The 22,706-nt window shown below is 41.9% G+C and overlaps 1 protein-coding gene and 1 non-coding gene across 2 annotated transcripts; one reads left to right on the top strand and one right to left on the bottom strand.

The window, feature by feature from the left end:
* Nucleotides 1–631: 631 nt before the first annotated feature.
* Nucleotides 632–704, bottom strand: Trnav-cac. The gene has a single exon. It is a non-coding gene; the product is annotated as a tRNA-Val (tRNA).
* A 7,202-nt stretch (nucleotides 705–7,906) lies between these two features.
* LOC124410784 (patched domain-containing protein 3) lies at nucleotides 7,907–22,229 on the top strand. Its single transcript, XM_046889395.1, has 9 exons — nucleotides 7,907–8,124; nucleotides 14,064–14,340; nucleotides 14,421–14,631; nucleotides 14,887–15,072; nucleotides 15,169–15,512; nucleotides 16,633–16,833; nucleotides 16,926–17,057; nucleotides 19,275–19,588; nucleotides 20,072–22,229. Exons 2-9 carry the CDS (start codon nucleotides 14,064–14,066, stop codon nucleotides 21,533–21,535), a joined length of 3,129 nt encoding a protein of 1,042 aa, XP_046745351.1. The 5' UTR covers nucleotides 7,907–8,124; the 3' UTR covers nucleotides 21,536–22,229.
* The last annotated feature ends 477 nt before the right edge of the window (nucleotides 22,230–22,706 follow it).

The following is a 22,706-nucleotide window of genomic DNA, read 5'->3' as shown; positions in this document are numbered from 1 at the left end:
AGCTGGAACTTGAGACCGGGTTATATCACTATTCATCGTCAAAGAGAGTTACGGACGGGCACGTGGTCGGATACCGTCGACGATCGACGGCGTGTAGTATTTGTCTGTCAATGCGATGAGGAAAAGGCTGCGAAACGGATGTCGAGACACGTAAATTTTGTAGTATTAGATATCTAACGATGCCAACGTGAAAAAAACAAATGTTCGTTGCTGTAAATATCTACATAAAACAGTCTTCCGAACAAAATAAGCCATCATTCAGTGAAACGGAACGAGTCTAATGGATATTTTTGAACGATTTTTAAGTGATTTGAAACGAAGTATAAATATCTCAGCTTTTGTTTATAATCCCACTATTTTTTCATTTCGTTCAAATCAGTAACGCGATGATTGAAGATAATTCTGACTTTCTGCAATGCAGCTTGGGTTATCGGCTACTGTACCATTTGATAATGTACTATAGTTACGTAGAAATGAACAATCTAGAATCCGGCTATTATGGAGGTATCACGGGCGATTAATACTCGAGAAAGTGGCATTAGATCGAACCGAACAGGGTTAAGAAATATTGCATAGGCAGATCAAATAACGGAATCTTGGCAGAAAAAAAGGTGAAAAAAAAACCAATGCGTGTTTCCGCCCGGGATCGAACCGGGGACCTTGTGCGTGTGAAGCACACGTGATAACCACTACACTACGGAAACAACGATACATTAGTATGACAAAATAACCGATTTATCCTGTTTCATACCGTGTCAATTCGTCGTTATAGTGATCGTACTGCCATTCACGTCCTCGTCTGATGAATATAAATAGTTATATAACAACGCTGTGTACTCCCTACAGTATTGAATCTATTTTGAGTGAAGGCAGCTGATAGTCGGTCGACTTCCAGCGCATGCGCAGAACGCTCATCTCGAATGAAGCGCGTTGTCAGAGGGTTGGAGTTCAATGTGTATTGCTTTTTGGAATATAATTAAACTCAATGGATTCGAAACCAAAGTTGGTCAACTGGGAAAAAGAAAAAGCGTCCATTGTTTATACAGTCCATAAAAGACAGTGTTTTACAATAAATATGTCATATATTGTTTCTTTTCGTTTTATGTCTCAAACTCTAATTGGAAATGCTGGGCGCAATTGTATTACGTTACAGGATTTTTCGCATTTTGCGATTAATTTTTTTCTCCTATTGATCTGTTGAATCAAAAAATTTAGAACCTTGTAGATTTTTTACCCACAAAGTCGTAGTTACGTCGTAAAAATTCATCAGATTGTAGGAAAACAAGACCGTCATTCAAGCCCTTAAATTTTCCCTTTATAAAAAATGTCGGACTTTCAGTTTTCACATTGCAGTTAATTTTTGTTACCTGCAATTTTTAGAACTTTCATCGAAACTTTCTCATTCGATAAAAGGGCTGCAAAGTTCATGCCGGAAGGTAGTCAACATTTTTTTTCTTCAAAAGCATTAAAACAACTTTTTTCAACCATCATGTTTACTTTTATTCGCAAAAGGCAGTAAACATACGAATTTTTTTCCCATTCCGTCATCGTCTTGTCTGAAGCCTCTTCCACCAGAATAAATCGTCCAGCCAAGATGGACGCGTTCTATAAGCATAAACCGTGTAATGCATGTAGATGTCACAGTGGTTGTAGGTACTAGACCCCCGGACCACTAATTTGCTCGGACGAGATTCCGTGGCATGCGGAGGCGGGCCGTTCAACTAGCTCGAGTTAAAAGCAGAGTTGTTGTACATGTTATTGTTATTGTAGAATCGTCCTGAGAAGCGCGGGCGATCAACTGCAATAACCGTAACAACTAACAACAACTGCATGCTCGGATAATGCGGCTAGACGAGCCGCTGCAGATGAACCTTAACTAGAATACGCGTTTATCACCGTGTCCTGCCAATTATAATGTGACATTTACACTCAAATCAGAGCCGACGATGAGAAATTTACTGCACATGTGTATAAACAATACGGATTTATACGCACAGGATATCCCGTATTTAGTTCTAGCTAGACGATTGCCTATTTTTTTTCATGTGATATTGTACATTGAGAGGCGACGAATTCATAATAGACTGCGAGATTTAATCTCTCTTATTGACGACAAGTTTTCAAATCACATTTTGATCGTCGTCGGATATCGCTTATTGTTTATACATAACAGAAAAAATTCCTCGAGTGTTGTAACAATAATAACGGTGGAAATATTTTGTTTGTAATTTCATCCTTACTGTGAAATCAAAGTTGTTGTATATCTACGTCGGTGTATATATCTAACAAAAATATATTTTTCGAATAACATTTCTACGCTATGTGTACTCGTATAACGTGTACCTATGTAAATACAGTTTTCGTACAGAGTAATTTTCCTATACAATTATCTATAACTGAATCAAAACGAAACCAGATTCTCTCGTCTAATTTTAGTATACATTCCGAAAACAGCTGTTGGAATTTGACATTATTTGGACACGTTAATAGCTTTACACTTTAAACATGCTCGACTAACGTGACTTACATATTGTCATATATTACGCAATAAACGCGCGCGTACAATCTTTTCGGCCTGTAGTTACTTACACGTAATATGCATACGTGTATATACATATATATGTTATACCCACACACATATGTGTACGTATTTATCGTCGGTTCTTAACCGGCCATTATCTCGTTTGTATCTAGATCGGTGTTGCAGGCTGATCAGAGAGATTATTTTTAAACCACTTGAACCGGAAATTCGACGTCGCGCGAGCACCTAGACTTTATTGTGTTGGCCCCACCATCTAGCTACACACGCGTCGATTATCGTCATTTTTTTTAACACACATGCCATTCATTCCTTTCACACCGACGTCGATGAACGAATAATACACACCGCTTCAAAACTACCGGCAAATTCCGTCGGGTCAAATTTGCACGAGTGTAATGTAGGTCGGCTTCGAATCTTTTGATCAACAACCACGATGTGTGTTCCAGAACAGCCAATTCCTTAGCCAGAAATAATATTTCGGACTGTTTTATCACCTGGCCAAAGTACAGGGTAATTGATCTCGGATGTGGAGTCGACGTTGAGTAATCTTACTTCCGAAGAATTAATCACACGCATAACACGAATAAATTTATATTTAGAACGATGACATAATTATCATGTTAAAAATATATTTCGACACGGAAAAAATAACTTTCTTTAATAAACAGAAAATTTTAGGTGTTAATACACAAACAGCACAGATTTTGCAAATCCTTCACAGAGACAAAAAAAAAAAAAGAGATGGTAAAATTTTATGATTATTATAACCATTTTTATGTTAAACACTAATAAAACCACAGTATCATCTACAATAGTGGAAATTAGCACACTAAAAAGCTAATTATCGTAATTATCAAATGTGCATGTCTTTTCAAGCAACTGTATTTTTTATTACTGAGTGTATTATATGTCAACTGGAGTTTTCAATTCTACAAGCCTGTTATATAAACTGGCAAAACTCTCAGGCTGTTTTGGAAAAATTGCTGGTCCCAACAATGATTATTTTGATGATTCTGCGACGAATAAATTGACCATCGTAAAATTCATCGACTAAATTTGCACAATTTCAAGACCACATGTGGCTTGCGATGCGAATGTTGTACATTGAAGCCGTGAATATAGACCGGGGAAAGTCACCCCCACGTACGTTGCAGTTACGGGACTCGTTGACAACCGTCGAAGAACTCGAGTGACTAAGAATCGGAGAATTTTGATGAGGACAATTTTCGCGCAAATTCCAGACCAAGGTAGCCTCGTGTCGAATTAGGGCTGATACAGCGAGTCAGCCTTGAGTCTTGATTCGTGAATCTTGATTCTGTCGAGATCCTCGCGATTGTCGAAATTTATAACCTAGAGACAAACAGTTTTCAGTATGAATCCAGACGAAACCGTTTATCTCGAACGAACCAGCCATTCCCGTCCTGATTCCTGGCGTTAATATCTCACAATCAAACGCGTCATCAGTGCTAATAATGGTTAAAAAAAAAACATAGCTTCATACATTCCTCTAATTCTCCCGCAACGAGCGAAAAAATTGGCAACGGAATCGTAGCGCTGCGACATCTGGTGGCCAAACGTGCTTCACTCTGACTGGGCCATATTTAATTTTAAAAGAGTTCTTTTATCGTATTTTTTTCAGTATATCGATTCCATATGTGAAAACTAAAGCTTCCCACCTTGCACAAAGTTATCCGCACTTTCGTATTTGCATAATTTGCCTAAAACAATTCGTCGAAAACCGAGTCCTCGTCACCATTTTGCTTAGCCACGCCCCCGCCTTTCTTTCCTGCAATAAAAACAAATTAAATGCGAAAAGCAGCACAGTTCTCTTCGCGTTATGATACAGTTGTAGTCGGAATTTAAAGTAATAAGCCTGATGTACGGCAACAGGAACAATTTTTTTCTCGGTTCCCAAGGCTGTTTGAAAAGACGCCGGATACAACTGACTACACCACAAAGTGACAACTGACCAACTAATTATGGGAATTGCGATGTCGTGCTTTGTATTCTATTCGCGTGTGCAATGATCCGCCATTTTTTTCGTCTAATTCAGTCCCCCTCCCCCCTGTTTTGCAATAGGTAGCGTGTTTGCATTTACCGTTTTTTCATCCACTAATCATGAATATAGATTTTTCTCTCGTTGTGATCGAGATTCCGATACCGCGAGATAGCCTCAAGGTTGGTCTTAGATTGCAGTCTTTCAAAACGGTTCAAGGCAAAACGAGGAAAATGTGTTACTTATATACTCCTGGCGCATATTTTTATTGCTTAATATTCATACACCGAGTTATCGAAGCTTGTAGAAAAGGGAGCTAGAAAATTTCAACGCCATTCGTTCCGCCGCTTTGCCAGGCGCTTCGAGCTATGAATTCTGTAAATGAACTCATCGGTAACGGATCTTTATGGCGGCATATATCGTGCATGTATATATGTATATTAAGATGTGTATACCTACAGGTGTCGAAAAGAAGAATGCAACATTGAAATGTAAGCAATTGCATTGAAATGTTACCTTCAAAAATTTCAAAGTTAAAAGATTCGAGGCCACGGACCTTCCCTTCGTTTCTTTCCTCGCCATTGACGGTGTCCCTTATAATCTTTTCGACCGAGGGTGCAGGTAAGAAATACGCACACAGGAGTTTCGGAGCGACATCTTCGTCAGTGGCGCAGTGTCGACTTTTCACCTGCAGCTGAGAAGGAAAATCGTTTCACGTGTAACTTGAAATAGGAAGATATTTTTCTTTCATTTATCTTTTTTTTTCTTTCCCACCATTTTTCAAGACCGTCCTAATTTTTTTTTCCACTTTATTCTTATTTTCCCTAAAATCCCGGAAATCCCAGCCCCTTAATATCCGTTTTCGGAGAATCGCTTTACCTGAGCAGGTACAACGGTTCCAACCCTGTTTTTCACCGTCGGGAAACCACCGGTGGTAAAAACAAACGTAAAAATCATCGCTCTAGGGGATAGATACGATTGAAAAAAAATAATTTTTGTTTGGTTTAAATTTCGGTACACGGAGAAATATTAAGTCATGATTTTGTTTATGGTATAAATGTTATCAAAGTGTGCCATAACGGAACATAAGAATTAAATAATTTTTATTAAATAAGTAATTTTCTTTCTGATTTTTCACTTACTTATATCGAATTCTTATAAGCGTTTTCCTGAGGTAGTTTATAATCATCGGAATAAACAAATCTGAATTTTTGCATTATTTTTAACCCTGTGGCTAGTTTATAGAAAATATACTTATAAATATTCATAATAATCACAAAAGAACAGATTTCATCAAAAAACATCAGGTTTTTGTTTTTTTGTAAAATATACTTCGATAAATACAGAATTTACTGTAAAGTAATCAAACAATTAATCATAGATTACGATAAATTGTTTTTCCAATCAAGCGATTGATCTTAATCCGATAATTTTTCCCCGATCAGAACTTCCGTAGAATCATAGAGAATATTCTTTTTCCATATATCACAAAAATCACATGCGATGAATTAGAGAAATTCGCAGATGAGTTCCAGCGCAAGTTGAATGTCTGTTGGGAGAATATTAATTTAAAAAAAACATCCGCGCTGACCCCTCCGACCGATTTGCGTATTCGCGATTCTAGGCTCGCCTTTCAATCCATGACACGAGATGACAAGTCGAAGAACCTGTTTCGTCTGCACGGAGAGAACGCGGCTGTTCGTCGCAAGGGCGCTTTACGGTCACTTGCTTCAGGTAAGTGGGTCAGCTGCTTCGACGCCTCGGATTCAGGTGATAGCCGGTGTTCCTAACGGAACCTCTACTCCTCGGCGAGTTCCCATCTCCACGGTCTCGAGTATCGCTTTATCATTTTAAACCACAATTAAAAACGTTCTCGAATTCCAAATTTGCGATACCCGCGTGCCGATCTCCGTCGATTCGTGTCTCGATTGTGGTTGTATTCGGTCGGAAAGTAGAGTAGATAGATGTGCCACGAATGAAAGCAGACGACGTTTTTCTCCTCGCGAAGTATTTCGTTTATGCAGAAATCGTATACATTGCGTGCGAATATTTTTAGCATTCCTATGAGTGTAGTATTCGGAACGGAGAATTAATCTACGTTTTGGAAACTTATAAATATTCAATCGACATCCTAGATTCTTTTATGTGTACAAGATGTCTTTTTCGTTTTGCGGATTTTTTTATTATAGACTTCATGGCGCAGATTTTTTATCGACAATTTTTGGAAACTATGTTTAGCTATTGCGGCGTGCTTCATTGCGATCAAACGATGCATGGAAAAACCATTCGCAAAACTTTATTTCTTTAGAGGCTACTATCATTGCTGTTTCTAGAAACAATCACGTTTAGATCCTCGATTTATTTCGGTAACGTTTTATTCGAAAAATGAATTTAAATTCTTATGTTTGAAATGAAAATAAAAAAATCTCAGTACAACGAAACGATTTTCAGATTCGATAGTGTTTAAACAAGAGAGAAATATAACAATAAAATAAAAGAATATAAGAATACGATCACGTGACAGATCAAAGTGCAGGTAATAAAAAAACCTTGAAATTAGGCGCTTCCTTAGAATTCCTGAAAATATCACCTGTCCCGATTAGCTTCTCAATTTTTGCAACCGCTAGAAGAAAATCCTGGGATCAAAAATAAGTAATTTTGAAAAATGGATGCAATATGTCGGCCTATAGAACGGGAGATGCAGGCGGTTACTTGTGGCTATCGACACTGAGAGCGACGTACGCATAACGTAATCGTCCTTTCCCTCGGTGTTAGACGTAGGATATAAGCCAACCGCGACAGGTCTTAGGGCGGGGTGTTCCTCCCCTTTCCACAATTCCTTGCACCGACTCCCCACCGTGAGTAAGAAGTAGCCGGCAAAGTGGGCACGCGGACTGGAAGCGGTTGGAGAGTTTTGACACGGGGATACATCGTCAGCTAGGTCATTCCGAAGACAGAGTTCCGAGCAGAGCTGCCAGTGCGCGTCCAGACATCAACGAGCTCAGTGCAGCTCTTGGACATCCGTTTGGTACCCAAGCGAGGGTGGCGCGATCGCGGAAGCGAAAAACGAACAGTGAACAACGAGCATCGAAGAAGACGTAAACGAACGAACCCTGAAATTTTAAGTTTCAATTTTCGACCCCAATCTCCAGTGTCGGTGCCCACTTTTGCTGTTGGTGAAGTTATTGTGCATCAAGTTGAACGGAGCTGAGGACACATCGTACGTGTGAAACACTCGGATATTGCTCGTCGGTGACGCCTTACCTCACTGCAGATACTCTTCCGGGATTTTCGGCTCGACCAAGACTCCAGTATGACTATACGTGACCCAAAGACGGACAGGTGACAAACCGCGAATCGTGTCGAGGTGTTCAGTAGTCTAGAACTGTTCTCTGTATCAGCTGGGATCAGTGCATAGCTGGATATACGGGATAAAGTTTTACTCCGCATCGTGAATAAATCATCATCATCATCACCATTATCACGGTGTAGAAAGTTGACGCTGATCACTGTGTGTACTCAGAGAAATCAACGGCGAAATCGAGCCGATATTTAACCGCTTGTATATAAAGCATCGCCTGACAAGGTGAGTCCGAAATTCTTTATACGACTGTTGTTGTTGTTGTTTTCTTCTTTTTTTTTTTGTTTAATCTTTACCAGGTTAATCATCGTCAGGAAATGGAATGCAAAAGTCGCGAAGTCGACGATATCTCAACCGGTTTGCGACAGTCTCTTACGCGATTTATTCAAATTAGAGAAACGAGTGGATGAGAGTTATGCACTATGCAGAGGAGACGATACACTGCAGGCTCGATCCTCAGGAGGATTGTTTCTGGCTTGTATAGGTGATGTTGATCAGAGGAAAATTCATTACTCTCTGGAGGTCGTGTTGCTGGTAGTGAAAAATATTTGAGATACATGTTTGAATTCGCAAAACATCCGCGACCCGGTTTCTTGGTCTACACGATCAACTCTCGATCTGATACGCGTCAGTGATGAAGTTCCCGTTTAGAAAGCTGGATTCGCGGGAGAGTCTGTGGCGTTTGCGCTCGCCTCCTACGAAAGTAATAAATCGCCGATTAAATGATCGCTGGGATATAGGATTTAGATCCGGACTGTGTGGATCATACAGTGTGCGGAATTGATTTCACACGCTTTTACCGATCTATTCGATCCTGGCCACCCCCGAATCTTGTGCGCCCATGTGAATGAACGTTCCGTATGCATACTGTTCCAGGGAAAGTAGGATGATCGTAATTCCTTCGAAAATTGAGCGGACGTAATACGTAAGTAATTTAAATCCTAACAACATGCCGATCGTTAGTGACTAATTATAGACATCAGGAGTCTAATCAAGATCTTGACTGTCTTCACGACAAGTTATGCACTCTCCTCAATGATTTGGAAAGTCGATTTAACGAGTGTCAACATCCTGACCATCGTAGCTACATTGCTTAACCAAAGGACCTTACTCGTCCAGTAAAATTAAGGATTGAAAAACCTCTTACGGTATTGCACGGTCGCAATGTGGCAAGTTTAATTGTTGCCATCGAACAAACCAGTCGACGAACGATGCGTTGGTCGAATAATCATCACTGCACGTTTGAAGCGTTCCATGTCTGAGTGCATTGTTGAAAGCCTCCGAGGTTTTACGGCCATAGTTGTTATCCATCAAGGTATTCGGAGGTGAAGCTTAAACTTTGAAACTCTACATACTAGGCGCTTAATAGATCTCCCTCCCGAAGCTGCAGGACCAGTTGCATTCCAGGTATAAACTTAGAGATTTACCTGCAGAGGTGAATCCAGGTATGTTAGCTAGGGAGAGACTACCTTTGGTCAGTCTCCGCCCCGCTGTGAAATCCTGCTCTCATCTAGGGCTAGATTCGTTTCTGGACCTGTACACAAGCCGCGCATAGAGACGGGAACAACAACAGGTTATGCTCTCCGATGCAATACCTGTTGACCTGCTCCTTCCCCCTGACCCCTTCCCTCTCTTTCTCTCTATCTTCGTCTATTTTATCCCTTTTTTTCTCCTCCGAAGATGCGTCCATAGTCGTTTTACGTCCCTATAAGCTCGGGTCTCTCTTTCTTTACTGCAGGTTATTGTTCGGGGAATCGGTGACAAAGTGTGAAAGTTTTGGTAAAAATTCTCAGCCTCGCGTTGGTATATACCTGTACATATATTATAGCAGGCGGAACAACTTTCCAGAGCTTCGAACGAACCTCAGCAGTTTTTAACGTAAACGAAGCTATATGTATGAAATAAAAATATCACGGTGATGAAAGTGCGTAGATCCACAATAATTTCTCTCCCCCCCCCCCCCTGATTCTAAGGTCATTTCAAAATCACACCGTTATGGGAAGACGGGTGAATATGAAGTTACACTTACCTCGTATGTTTGTAGAAGTAATGAATATATTCTTAAAGCATCTTATCGCGTGTGAAAGTAATAATTATTTTACATTCGTCAAAAGTTTGTCATAATACCAGCGAACAATGAAGGCTCGCGTCGTTTTCCATTTGACATGTTGTACGTTATGTGTGTGAAGAGGTTATTTTTTGACAAGAATTAAACAGTTCGTCTCGCCGCAACTTCCTTCTTCACACGTAACAAGTGTACAGCTGCATATGCTACTACTCACTGCAATTTCGAAGCAATTGACCTCCGCGACCCAAGCTTCTGCGTGTGGGTGGCAATCGTGCTTTACAAGGGCCTCAAACGCCCCCCCATCGAGAATTATATGGCAATGTGAACGAACCGCTAAATATGATTCCAATCTAGACCTTCCGGAACTCGTTCACTTCGCTCAAAGCACTTGTGGTTACAGTTGAAATTAACGTTAGTGAAGAAAGTGACTGCCGGAGAGATTGCGGGAGAAGGGCGAGTACAGTAACGCTGACGATGAATCGAAAGTAGGTAACATTTTAACAGTTTGCTTCGAGTCGCCGGTCATTCGGCCTCAAAATATGCAGAAAATATCGGTCGACGGACCAATTATGACAATCACTGTCTTCTACGGTTGCTTCATATATCGTTAAATGGGATGCAAGAGATCCAGCACTTAATACTTGGTGCTGTACCTTCTGTCGCGTCGAACTGACGTGCTCCTATACTTCGGTATGCCAGAAATAATCGGTATTCACGATAACAATCATCGAAACGTATTGTTCAGGCATCAGATTTGTGCCCTGAGTAGTCTTCCATACCACTGACATTTAACAAGGAAGATTTAATGATGCATGGAGGTGTTTTGTAAACGTCATAAAAAGTGTTGAATATAAACAGCATTATAGTTAGGACGTATCAGCTCTATCGTAAAACTCGAATAGTCATTCAACGCAACGTGATTGCTGTTGTAATGATGTCCACCAGGTGTTGGAGGGGTGACTAAACAGCGCGATGGTCTCCATGAGATGCGGCAACCGATTGAAAAGACGCCTTAAACCATCGTTAAAACGTGAATGGTACTAGACAATTGACTACCCGTCATTTATCTCTGTTACGTTTTCCATTTTTAGTTCATTCAGTAATTTTTGAAAAGAGTCAGTAACGCGAACTGCAGTTCAAGGCTCGATCCTTGCACCTGCCTGATCGTGACTTGCATCACTGCGGTTACGATCTTACCTCACTTTTGCGTGAAAATCTGGCCTTTGGCTTTCGGTTGATCCGGAATGATAACAGTTCACGGATCTGTGCAGTAACATGTTTGGCACGAAATAATCATTTCAGTACTTTTAGTACATACATACACACAAGAGAAGTGAAAGGCTCCGAGCCAGTGTTATGGTGAAACGAAATTGAATTTGCTACGCAAATAGAACCAGTGAAAGACACTACCAAATCACGACAAGGGCGTTTTTCCTTGCAGACGACTGCATCATGGAGACCTGTTGTACAACCTTTTGACAGGATATACCTAATACAGTGCATGCGGGTGGTGCAGCATGTCAGGGATATTGCTGTACACCATCGCTCACAAACCACCCAAGCTGGTGTTGAAGTTTGACGGAATATTCGATCACTAAAGTAAAAACGGGGGGTCCGAGTCTACGTCGTGCATAACCCTATCGGTTACGCAATCCGGTTCCACCCGCAGCAGGCTGTCGAGTGATCTGATTTCTAATTGTAGCGCTCTAAGGATTTCACGCTATTTGCAGTAATTCGTGACCAAGTGAAATCGCAAGGTCAATCGCTCGGAGTAGCTATTGTCAGGGTAGTGTTGTTTGCCTCACGTAATCGATGAGATTTGATCCTGTGTTGGTTCGTCACGCCAGCATAAGTTTTTTATTCATTTTTTTTTTCATCTGCCATCCCATAGACCGTCACAAAATGGATTCTGCATTGTAGATGTTACAGTACTACGTAAAATACTGGTAATTTGAAATAACTCTAACCTCAAAAATCCATCGCTCAAGCTTGGGCATGAAATTCGAAAATAATGCCATATATTCTACGACCACTTCCGAAAATCGGACAAAGAAATTGCTTTGAAATCGTATGAGATCACAGGAAATCAGGTTGAGTCACCCAGAATGGTAAAAAATTGCTGTGAAATCTTCTTAAGTAACACAGGAAATCATATCTGATACCAGATACCAGATGCAATCATCGAAAATCATATTTAAAATCATGTGACATCATCGGAAGTCACGAAATCATGTGAACCCTAAGAGTTTGAGTGAATAACCCCTCGGACCACTTATTTCTTCTTTAAAAAGTCATTTTAGGACCACAAACTTGCCCAGAATGATCCTTTTACTTTGTTTCATTTAAATCATAACTTCTTCATTCATTTTCGGTGTTAACATGCCACAGCAAGGAAATACTAAGATGTAAATTTTGGCAGGATTTTCACAAATTGTACCTAGATCTCAGTCAGAGGAAGAACAGAAATGATGTATAGATTGAAGTAGTGTGTGGATACGATATGACATTATCTTCCTAGTGATATTGGGCTTTTTGGAAGATTTTTAGGAACTAGGTTTCTCATGCTGTTGCACAGTGGTATCAGTTCAACAGAAAATAGTCGGTTATCCAGTTAGTTGAAGTGAAATTTTTCAAGGTACGTCAAAGATTGAGCGTTCACTCGTTAGTCGATGCTTCGAGTTCCTAGCAGAGCGAAAATATCAACACTAGCGTAGCTAATTGATGAGTGAAAAACACGATGATGGGCGGACGGTGGTAGGGGACCGGGGATTGGGCATCTGAATAAGTTAAGCACTTAACTAACCAACCACCTACGTGACAGTAGGCGACGCGCCTGCACGTGCAAAACGCACCGGTAAGGATCGCACGTCGCTTGCGTGATTATACAACGCCGACTGAGTGTTGTAGCACCGAGGTTGCGCTAGATTCGGTAATCATCGCCGTCGATATGCCTGGACATGTGTGTAATTACAGGTACTGATCGTGATATAGCATCATAGAAAAATATAACGTGTCGATCGGATGATTTTCCTCAGAGCTGAAAGGATGTTCGATAACTCCAGACCCTCTTCACCATCCCTGGACTCTAGAGCTGGGGATGAATGACAGAGAGATGATTGTAAGCAGGTTTTAAAAAGATTACCCAGCCGTTGGAAGACGAACGTTGTATTCAGTCATCGTGTGTACAATGACTTATAGATTCGATATGGTATTACTCGTGCGTACCTAAGCGTAAATCATTCATGAATATATATATATATATATATATTTGCATGTACAGAGGCGCTAGCTGACGTAGGCAGTGTATAGGCGTGAAAAAATAATCGTGGTTGAAATGACAATTCACACGAATACCAACTGATAGAGTTCTTTGTTACAGCGATAAAGGTTCTTATGACAAGTTTTTCATTTTTCGATTGTCATCTGCACTTCGTATAGAAACGCACTTGTCAACTTAGTTAGCCATTTGTATAATTTACACTGATTTTCTTCTCCGGATGCGTGACAGGCCGATGAGTTACGTCCGAGATGTTACGCCAGCGTTTCGGGATTCAATTCTTAACTACCCGCTCGTTGAGGCTTTTAAAGATACGTTGTCACACGCATTATATATGTAACGTCGTTCATGTTAGCTAGCTGTCCCAGTAAAGAAGGCCAAGGTTACGCTTCGCCCTCGATCCTCAGAGATTCTCTCTCCCCGTGGCCAACTCATGAATGAACCACGAGCCGAGTCTAAGCTTCAAGCTGCTCCTTTCGAATCGATCCAGCTTCCAAAATTCATTCCCACAGTTTCCAACAAGATCATACCTAGTCACAAGGCCGAAAAAGTGATTCCTGAAAGATTTTTCACGAAGTAACATTTCAATTTTTTACTTGGAGAATATTTGTCGAATGGACTGTAATTTTCTGTGTATATACTTAAATATATGTACATTGCGAAAATGAAATTTAAAAAAATCGATCTTTGAAAAATACTGACTAGGTTACATTCCACAACCAGTACCATGTTTGATCGATTTTACTGACCGTAATATCGTTTTTTATCAATCGCTCAAAAGTTGCGGGTGTAATAAGAACCGATCGAATTGTATTCCAGATGTCTTGTGGCCTGACTTGCGTCGACGACTTCCTGAACCGGGCGTTTCACCGTGTTGGTTTAATTGTCGGACGGCACCCGGGTTATTTCGTTATAATCCCCGTGCTTCTGGCATGCATCTGCATAACCGGATACCAGCAGATTCGTTACGAAATCGACCCCGAGTATCTCTTCTCGCCGATCAATGGACCCGGAAAAACTGAGCGCGTCATCGTCGAGAACTTCTTTAAGGTGAACTACACCAGCCGATTCAGCGTTGGCCGTATCACTCGTCCAGGTATGTTCGTCAAATCTGTATCCTTAAGTGAGAAAAGTATCTGCTAATGAAGATTTTAAAAAATTCTACTCCTGCTTCAGGGCGATTCGGACATGTTATTGTGGTACCTAAGGATGGGGATGACAACATGCTTCGGGCCGTTATTTGGAAGGAACTCCTGCTGCTCGACGGGATAATCAGGAATGCGACTCTGGAATACGAGGGAGAGACATACTCGTACGAAAACATATGCGCAAGATGGTTGGATCAGTGTTTTATGAATGACATTCTGAATCTGCATCACGTCATCGAGTACGTTGACCATTTAAATTGACTAATTATCTATATAAACAAGGTAGTGTGAGAATCGTAAGAACCATTCTCAAACATTTCGAGATGCAGTCTTCGTGGAAAATAAACTCTCGACGATGTTCGATTTCACCAGCGGAAGTTGCATCATTGACGAGTAATCAAGAGAGCTGAGTTTTGGCTTTAGCTTAGAGAAAAAATGTTTGCTCGCGATGACGGCGTCGACCCAACTTTATCCTCTCATTATCCAATTTTCAGCGACGTAGAGAGCCGAGAGTTGAACTTGACGTTTCCGGTAATGTTCAATCCTGTTACGTGGGACGCCCACGCGTTCCCTGTCTACTTTGGCGGTAGCATCATCAACGACGACTCGACCATCGAGACCGTACCTTCGATTCAACTGGCGTACTTCGTTACCGCTGACACGAAGCGCCAAGACGCCATGTAAGTAACACCCGATAATATGATTGGAAGATGAAGACCAAGCACGAAGCACCGGAACGACGATGTCAACGATGTCTTGATCCTCTTTGGTTTCAGTGGCGCCCTTTGGGAAGAAGCGTTCCTCGATGTTATCGGTAAGGCGGAAGATGACGGGATCTTCGAGCACATCAGCACGGCCAGATTCGCTTCGCGAACCCTGGAACTGGAGCTGGAAGCGAACACGCGAACGGTGGTCCCGTACTTCTCCAGCACCTTCGCGATCATGGCCATCTTCTCCGTGGTAACGTGCATGATGGCTGATTGGGTACGGAGCAAGCCTTGGCTTGGTCTGTTGGGCAACGTGTCTGCGGCGATGGCAACCGTCTCGGCGTTCGGTCTCTGCATGTACCTTGGGATCGAGTTTATCGGGATCAACCTCGCCGCGCCTTTCCTCATGATCGGTAATTACTAGAATTTTTTTCTAGTCTCATAGTTTCCGTCCCCGTTCATTCGTCGAGGAATACCTCGCAAAGCACTACCCAGAGTAAAATGGAAAGCTAACCGCGTCGTCATTGGCGTGCATAACTGATGCGGGTTAAACGTATTCGTGACGTCATTGGGGCAACACTTGCATCGGTGAATACAAATCATCGATCACCGATCGTCAGTGGAACTACAAACTACCCGATCAAGGCTGTGCGGTAACACAGAGTCTCTCTAATGTAACCTACCAACTCTCAACGTTCAGACAGGCAGAATATTTCGTACAGTAATACGATCGCCGGATATGGTAACACACACGACAACATACGTATTATACGCAGGCTGCACCGTAACGTAACTTGTGCATGCGAAATCCTGGTCTGCACCGTATGCACGCGATTCCAAAGGAATATGGTGAAACTGCTGCAATGGCCACGGTTGAGTAACAGCCTAGAACACATCGCCGATACCCGCAATCTTTACAGTTAATACCGATTGACCTGAGACGTTACGGCGATTTTGCGCTTCTACTCAATAATCGTCTTCGTACATTGGTGGTGTGGTTCAGGTGACCAGCTCACGTCATTTTACAGCTGCGATTGTAAGATATAGAAAGTCTTGCAGCAAGTGCAGATCTGGATGAGACTTTAACACGATAATTCTTGGTTATAATTGCACGTGTAATCGAGGAATTTTAATCGCGGTTTGCACCAATGTGCCCTATCACAGCATACGTGAAAGCGTATAGACCCTGCAGGAATTTACGATGTGATTACAAAAGCAAAGTCCGGCACCCTGCAGCGGAAAATCATTTTCAAATTTCATATCTAAACTGCCCGTACTATCGAGCATGTAGTCACAATTTTAGAAAGCGAGCATTTCTAATCGCCGAAATCTTTTCGACTGACGACGGTCGCTCGATGTACGGTCATATTACCGTTGAGCAACTCATAGGAACATACCTATACGTATATGTATTTTGCAATTATAATTTGTACCGTATAATTGGAGAAACTTGGGGATTCCTGTAAGGACGATTACGTTCAGACTCTATTCTCATCTCCTATCGCCGAATGAATTGTGGAATTTTTTCTTCAGGAATCGGCATCGATGACACTTTTGTGGTGCTGGCTGCTTGGAGAAGATCAAACATCCTGGCACCGGTTCCGGAGCGGATGGCGGCCACCCTGAGCGAGGCAGCCGTTTCCATAACGATCACTTCGCTCACTGATATGATATCCTTTTTTATTGGTATCATGTCGCCGTTTCCATCCGTCCAAATCTTCTGCATCTATTCAGGTAAACGACGAGTTAAGAAGGATGCCGTTCGCTGATTAGTTCGTCGATTAATGTTGGACGATTTGTGATCGTTGAAACGATTTTTTTTACAGGTTTCGCGGTGATCTTCACCTTCCTCTTCCACTTGACCTTCTTTAGCGGATGTGTCGCCATTAGCGGTTACTGCGAGCAAAAGAATCTCCACAGCGTCGTCTGCTGCAAGGTGCAGCCTGTTTCAAAGTCGAGTAAGTTTCAGCCCACCATAGAGGTTTCTATACATTGATCTCCTTCTCCCCAATCTCGTTCTCGCGATTTTCGTAAGAAGTTCAGAGTTTCGTCAGTCATTTAATAGATCAAGGTGAAGCCTGAATAATGATGAAGAGAACCGTCTGGTGTGCCTACTTTCGTTCAAGCACAAACAGAGCGGGGCCATACTAACGCCGCAGGAATACGTAATGCAGTGCGAAAGACGCGTCTCGAGTATCAATAACTTTGTTCGTTATCCATAAATGATATATTATTATAAATGATGATTTCCGGAACAGACGATCGGTAATCAGCGTTAAGTTACTATGTACGATCTTTTCTCGCTTTCCACATAAAGACGGGGTTTATATGTATACAAAATCCATAATTAATCAAGTCTAGCTTTCGCCGTTGCAGTTTGCCGAGAATTACCTATTTTCCTACTATACCATTATTATTATTATTAATATTTTTTTTCTACTTTAGATATTAGTATCTGCTCAATGAATCGCGACTGCATGTTAACGCATGAGTGAGTAAATTCGGATTGTTTCAAAGTAGGTTACATCGTACATGTGTGTAAAGTTTGTGTGTCTTTGTTCTTCTTTGAATACTCGTTATCTCCGCAGTGAAAATAATTGTCAATTATCGCTATAGATATATTCATAATGTGTCGAAGAAGTTATTTCGAGTGACGTATTAACTCGGAAGTCGGGATTCCCGTTTTTGTTTCCGTTGCATTTCATTCGGATCATGCGATTACACGTGAATATATGTATATATATTTATATATAAACAGCTGACGCAGCGAACGTAATTATGACAGGTACCGTATAACGCAAACCGACACTTATGCGTTCGATTGTACTCCTCCTACAGTCGAATGTCGTAAAATTGTTCGGAATTATATAATCGCGCAATAAAATTGTAACTTTCTCTATGTCTTATGTCCGCGTTATAGGTTCGCCTCTATACCAAATGCAGAGAGCTTGCCTGACGGCATGCAGACTTGCAGATTGGAAATAATTGTGCTGCCCACCCGATTTTTAGCTGAATAAATTTGCATTTTCATACACGATGACTAAAATTGGCAAATCGTGTATCGTGACGTTTTCCATCGCGCGGTAATTCAACGTTAAGCGCACTTTGATTTACTATACCTAGCAGAACATAAAGGCGCAATTGATTCGGTTGTGCGAACGCATAGTAATTACACATGATACCAACAATTAATCACTTAATTACATTCACGTAATGCCGATTATGGGGAGGTCAATGTCGGGCGTATAAATGCGTCAGCCGAAACAATTGACGGCTAACGACGATGACAACTTCACACCATGGGAATAATGGAAGATCGTTTTGTCGTTAATCATCGCGCACACGCGACGAATAATGTAACTATATATACGATTCTTTGGAAAGCGTGAAAATACATTATGATGATGACAGGCTGAATTGCATTGTGTGCTGGCTACGCCTTATCCTGCTTAAATGTATAGGCACAAATGAATGTGTATTCTATGAACTATTGTCTCCGTTATATGCTAGCGCATAAACATTTTACCGGGAAATACTGAGTAACCAAACAAACGAATATACAAACAATCGTTCGAATGGGACTTCGTGATTACTGAACCTCTGCGTATATGGGCAGAAAACGTGCCTACGCATAAGATAGAAACACTTCACGCATGTGATAAATACCAAAGATCGAAGTATACATTCGGAAAATAAGATTGAGATTGGGGCAATTTTTACTCATCAAATGTTTATTGTAAATAACCAGAGAAGTCTTCTTTCTCAAAAATGCTTTTTTTCGAAATGATTAAGGTAAATGTACAAGTTATTAAGACCTTAGACCCTTTTGTTTTTCAAAATTATAAATTCACTGCACAAATTGTGAATTTCTCGTTAAAGACTAGAAATTAATTTTTTGGTAATTTTAGAACTAAGGATCAAACAGATACAACCAAAAAAGGTCAAACTCGGACAGGATCAATAACTGGTACACTCACCTTAATTATAAAAACATATTGCTTTGAAGACAACCATGCATTTGGAGTTACGACTACATATTGGCTACAGTCAACTATAGCCTACAAGTGCAAACAGTGTGGTTAATTCAATATCCAGATCTTATAATCAAGTCCAGTTCATCATTGTTTGTTATTACGATGGCCTCAATCAACATCGCGATTGTCATTAATTTTCAGCTCACCGTTCTTGGTTATACCGGATATTGTGTACTGGAGGAGTGGACCCCGCTGACCCCGACAACCCCTTAGACAATCCGGAACATGGATGCATGGTTTGGTTCCGCGATTGCCTTGCTGTGGCCTTGAATAATCGCATTGTCAAGGCTGTCGTCATCATTATCTTCGCACTCTACTTGTGTGGAGCAATTTACGGTCTCACAACTCTGGAAGAAGGCCTGGACAGACGCAAGCTCTCTAAGGAGGATTCATATTCCGTCGCCTTTTACGACAAAGAGGACTTTTACTTCCGAGAATTTCCGTATAGGATTCAGGTCAGTTCAACGAGAATTATTTCTGAGCGATCATCAGTTACTGATAATAGCTTTAAAATTATTTCCGACGATATATCGAGCCCTACGCAACCACTGTAAAAATTCTTGTTGCGCCGAGTGAATAACTTGTTGTAAATCTATAATGAAAATTGCAACTTAACAATGAATAATAACGCTACTAAGTCACGTACAAACTTTCTCCCGTGATCGGACGTTGAATAAAATTGTAAACAAGTTACATCAATTCGACGGGAACTGCGGCTGAGGCACGCACCGCGTACAATAACCGGACGATGTATTCCGCCTTGTCTTGCGTCACGAAGTCAATTCCTTATTATTATAACACCGATTTCCAATCCAGTGTCAAGCAGTAATTCCGTGGTTCGCTAAATCGACATCTAGAACGCCAAGACTTAGATGCCAACATCGTTTGAAACTCTCCAGCCGAACCATGTACTCATTCCATTCATCTTCTGTTCTCAGGTAATTGTAAGTGGCCAGGAGAACTACAGCGACCCTGTAATCCAGCAGGAGTTCGAGAACCTGACCAGAGCTCTGGAAGCCTCCTCTTACATCAGTAGCCCGATTTATACGGAAAGTTGGATCCGAAGTTTCCTGAGCTACGTGACCCGTAACCAAGACTACCTTAACGTGACCATAGACACAGAGGCTAGTTTCATAAAGACATTAAAGGACATATGGCTCTTCCCAGCAAATCCATTTTCGCTTGACGTAAAGTTCGACGAAACGGGAGAGAAAATTCTGGCCAGCAGATTCCTGATCCAAGCTGTAAACATAAGTGGCACAAACGAGGAAAAGGCAATGGTCAAGGAACTGCGACGTATCTGCAATGAGTCTCCCCTCAACGCGAGTGTCTTTCATCCTTACTTTGTGTTCTTCGATCAGTTCGAGCTCGTCCGGCCTACGAGTATTCAGTGCATGGTATTCGGAGCGCTGATAATGATGCTGATCTCGTTCATCTTCATACCTAACGCTTTGTGCTGTTTGTGGGTGGCCTTTTGCATCGTCTCCATAGAGCTGGGGGTCGGTGGTTACATGGCATTGTGGAGTGTGAACCTTGACAGTATATCGATGATAAATCTGATAATGTGCATCGGATTCAGTGTCGACTTCACGGCCCACATATGCTACGCGTACATGAGCTCGAAGAAGAAGCATCCGGACGACCGTGTCAAGGAGTGTCTCTACAGCCTGGGCCTACCGATAGTCCAGGGTGCCGCATCGACGATCCTGGGTCTGGGAGCTCTCCTCCTTGCCAACACCTACATCTTCCTGGTCTTCTTCAAAATGGTCTTTCTGGTGATATTCATCGGCGCTATGCACGGGCTCTTCCTCCTGCCCGTTCTCCTCTCTATATTCGGACCCGGATCCTGTTCCTCCCACGAACCGGAAGGCAAGGTGGACACCCTGGATCCTGAGGGGAAACCCCATCGCGTCTACGTCATTCCCCATCCGTCTCTCCTCTATCCACCTGGACCGAAAAAACCATCGCAAGGCGGTAGTCCAGTGACGAGTCTTACAGCCTTAGACGACCGAGATCCTGGCCTGGGAACCAGCGAGGACAGCAATTCTACCGAAAGCGGTTCGTCCCAGAGCCGAAGGCGCCAACAGCAGCAGCAGCAGACGGTAGAACCCGACGCCGACGCCCAGCGTCGGTATCTCGGATGGCGACGGTCCGTCGGGGTTCCGAACGGCCTGACGAACCTTCAGCCGCTTCCGGCAACGCCGGCTCCGCCACCTGATTACCCCGGAGCTACGCTGGATCGCCCCCTCAGAGTCAGCCTCGGCGACAATCCTCACTTCGGACGTTCGAATCCTGGAGCAGATTTCCCGTCCCGCCGGGAATACAGACGTAGCAGGTCCCACTCTCACCATAACCTCCAATATCCACCGACCAGGTATCAGCCGGATCCTCGCTACCCTTGACACCGACGCATCGTTTGAGATTGTAAAGATGTCGCGTTCGTCGGTTACACCGGGGTTCGTTTGGTCTGCAGTCAAACGACGCCCCTGCTCGTAGACTTCTCCGTTTGCACCAGGTGGCAAGGCGTCGGGCTGATCGAGTCTTCTTGATTCTCAGATACGTGTAAGCTTCCGCTCAATGTGAATCAAAAAAACTGTATATCATCTTTATGAGATAATTAGGTTAACGTATCTGTCCTCTGTGCTGCGCGCGACAGATAATTGTCTTCATAGAAATCCTCTTCGCCGTGGCACGACGTTTACACACTTATTGTGCCTTTCGTGAGGCCGTGTTTCTTTATCAACGACAATTATGTCACTTCAAGAATACTATACATTTGTCGTCTAATAGTGCCTGAAATCAGTATCGTCCAACCGAACACTTACCTCCAAGAATATATATATATATATATGTATATATACATGTATATTTAGAGAGTAATCAAATTGTATTCTCGCCGCTACGACCATAAGATGTGGACAAGTTTTTATATGTATATTGTACGAGTTATGTTGTTCGTTATTTTAGGTTATTATAGATTAGATAGTATGATTGCGTATTTATGAATGTGTATGATTATTCAACGACGTGAACGTCCAAAGGGTGATAATAACACTTTTGGGTGTTATACTGCCATTTGGAAAGGAAACAAAATGATTTAAATATTCTAACAGTTGAATTTCCCCTTTTACCTCTTTTCAATTACCTCCTATATCATTGCAGCGATCACATCCTTCAAGTTTGATTGATCACAAGAGGCTAAAAACATTGGCCATTTCCACTTACGGTTACACCAACATACAGTCATAACTCCAGCTGACAATATTTGGATAAGTTGCATCTCGAAACCCTGCAGTTGGTATTCAGGTGGATTTTGCAACCCTCGGTTAAACGGTTCGAGTGTACAGTCGACAAAGAGGAGAATAACCCAGGATAATATCTGGAACTACCGCAGCTGCCTGATCGTATAAATTCGCACAATAATATACCCGCAGCTCGCTGCACAACCGGCTGAAAGTACGTACGAACTCTCAGTCGATAATATCAAGAACGTTGAGTTGACTTACGATATTTGAAAGTTTTCAGCATTCACAGCACAGATTACAGACAATCCTTGTCCTATCGCTCTTACTT

Source organism: Diprion similis, chromosome 10 (genome assembly GCF_021155765.1).
Source record: "Diprion similis isolate iyDipSimi1 chromosome 10, iyDipSimi1.1, whole genome shotgun sequence".
NCBI lineage: Eukaryota > Metazoa > Arthropoda > Insecta > Hymenoptera > Diprionidae > Diprion > Diprion similis.
The sequence above is the reverse complement of the archived record's forward strand: the minus strand, read 5'-3'. Positions and strand labels throughout refer to the sequence as shown.

Bases quoted from the DNA above. Each gene is read 5' to 3' on its own strand.
- LOC124410784 (XM_046889395.1), top strand. From the start codon at position 14,064: ATGTCTTGTGGCCTGACTTGCGTCGACGACTTCCTGAACCGGGCGTTT. The intron at 14,632-14,886 runs GTACGTTGACCA...TCCAATTTTCAG, and splicing joins AATCTGCATCACGTCATCGA to CGACGTAGAGAGCCGAGAGT. The intron at 15,073-15,168 runs GTAAGTAACACC...CTTTGGTTTCAG, and splicing joins ACGAAGCGCCAAGACGCCAT to TGGCGCCCTTTGGGAAGAAG.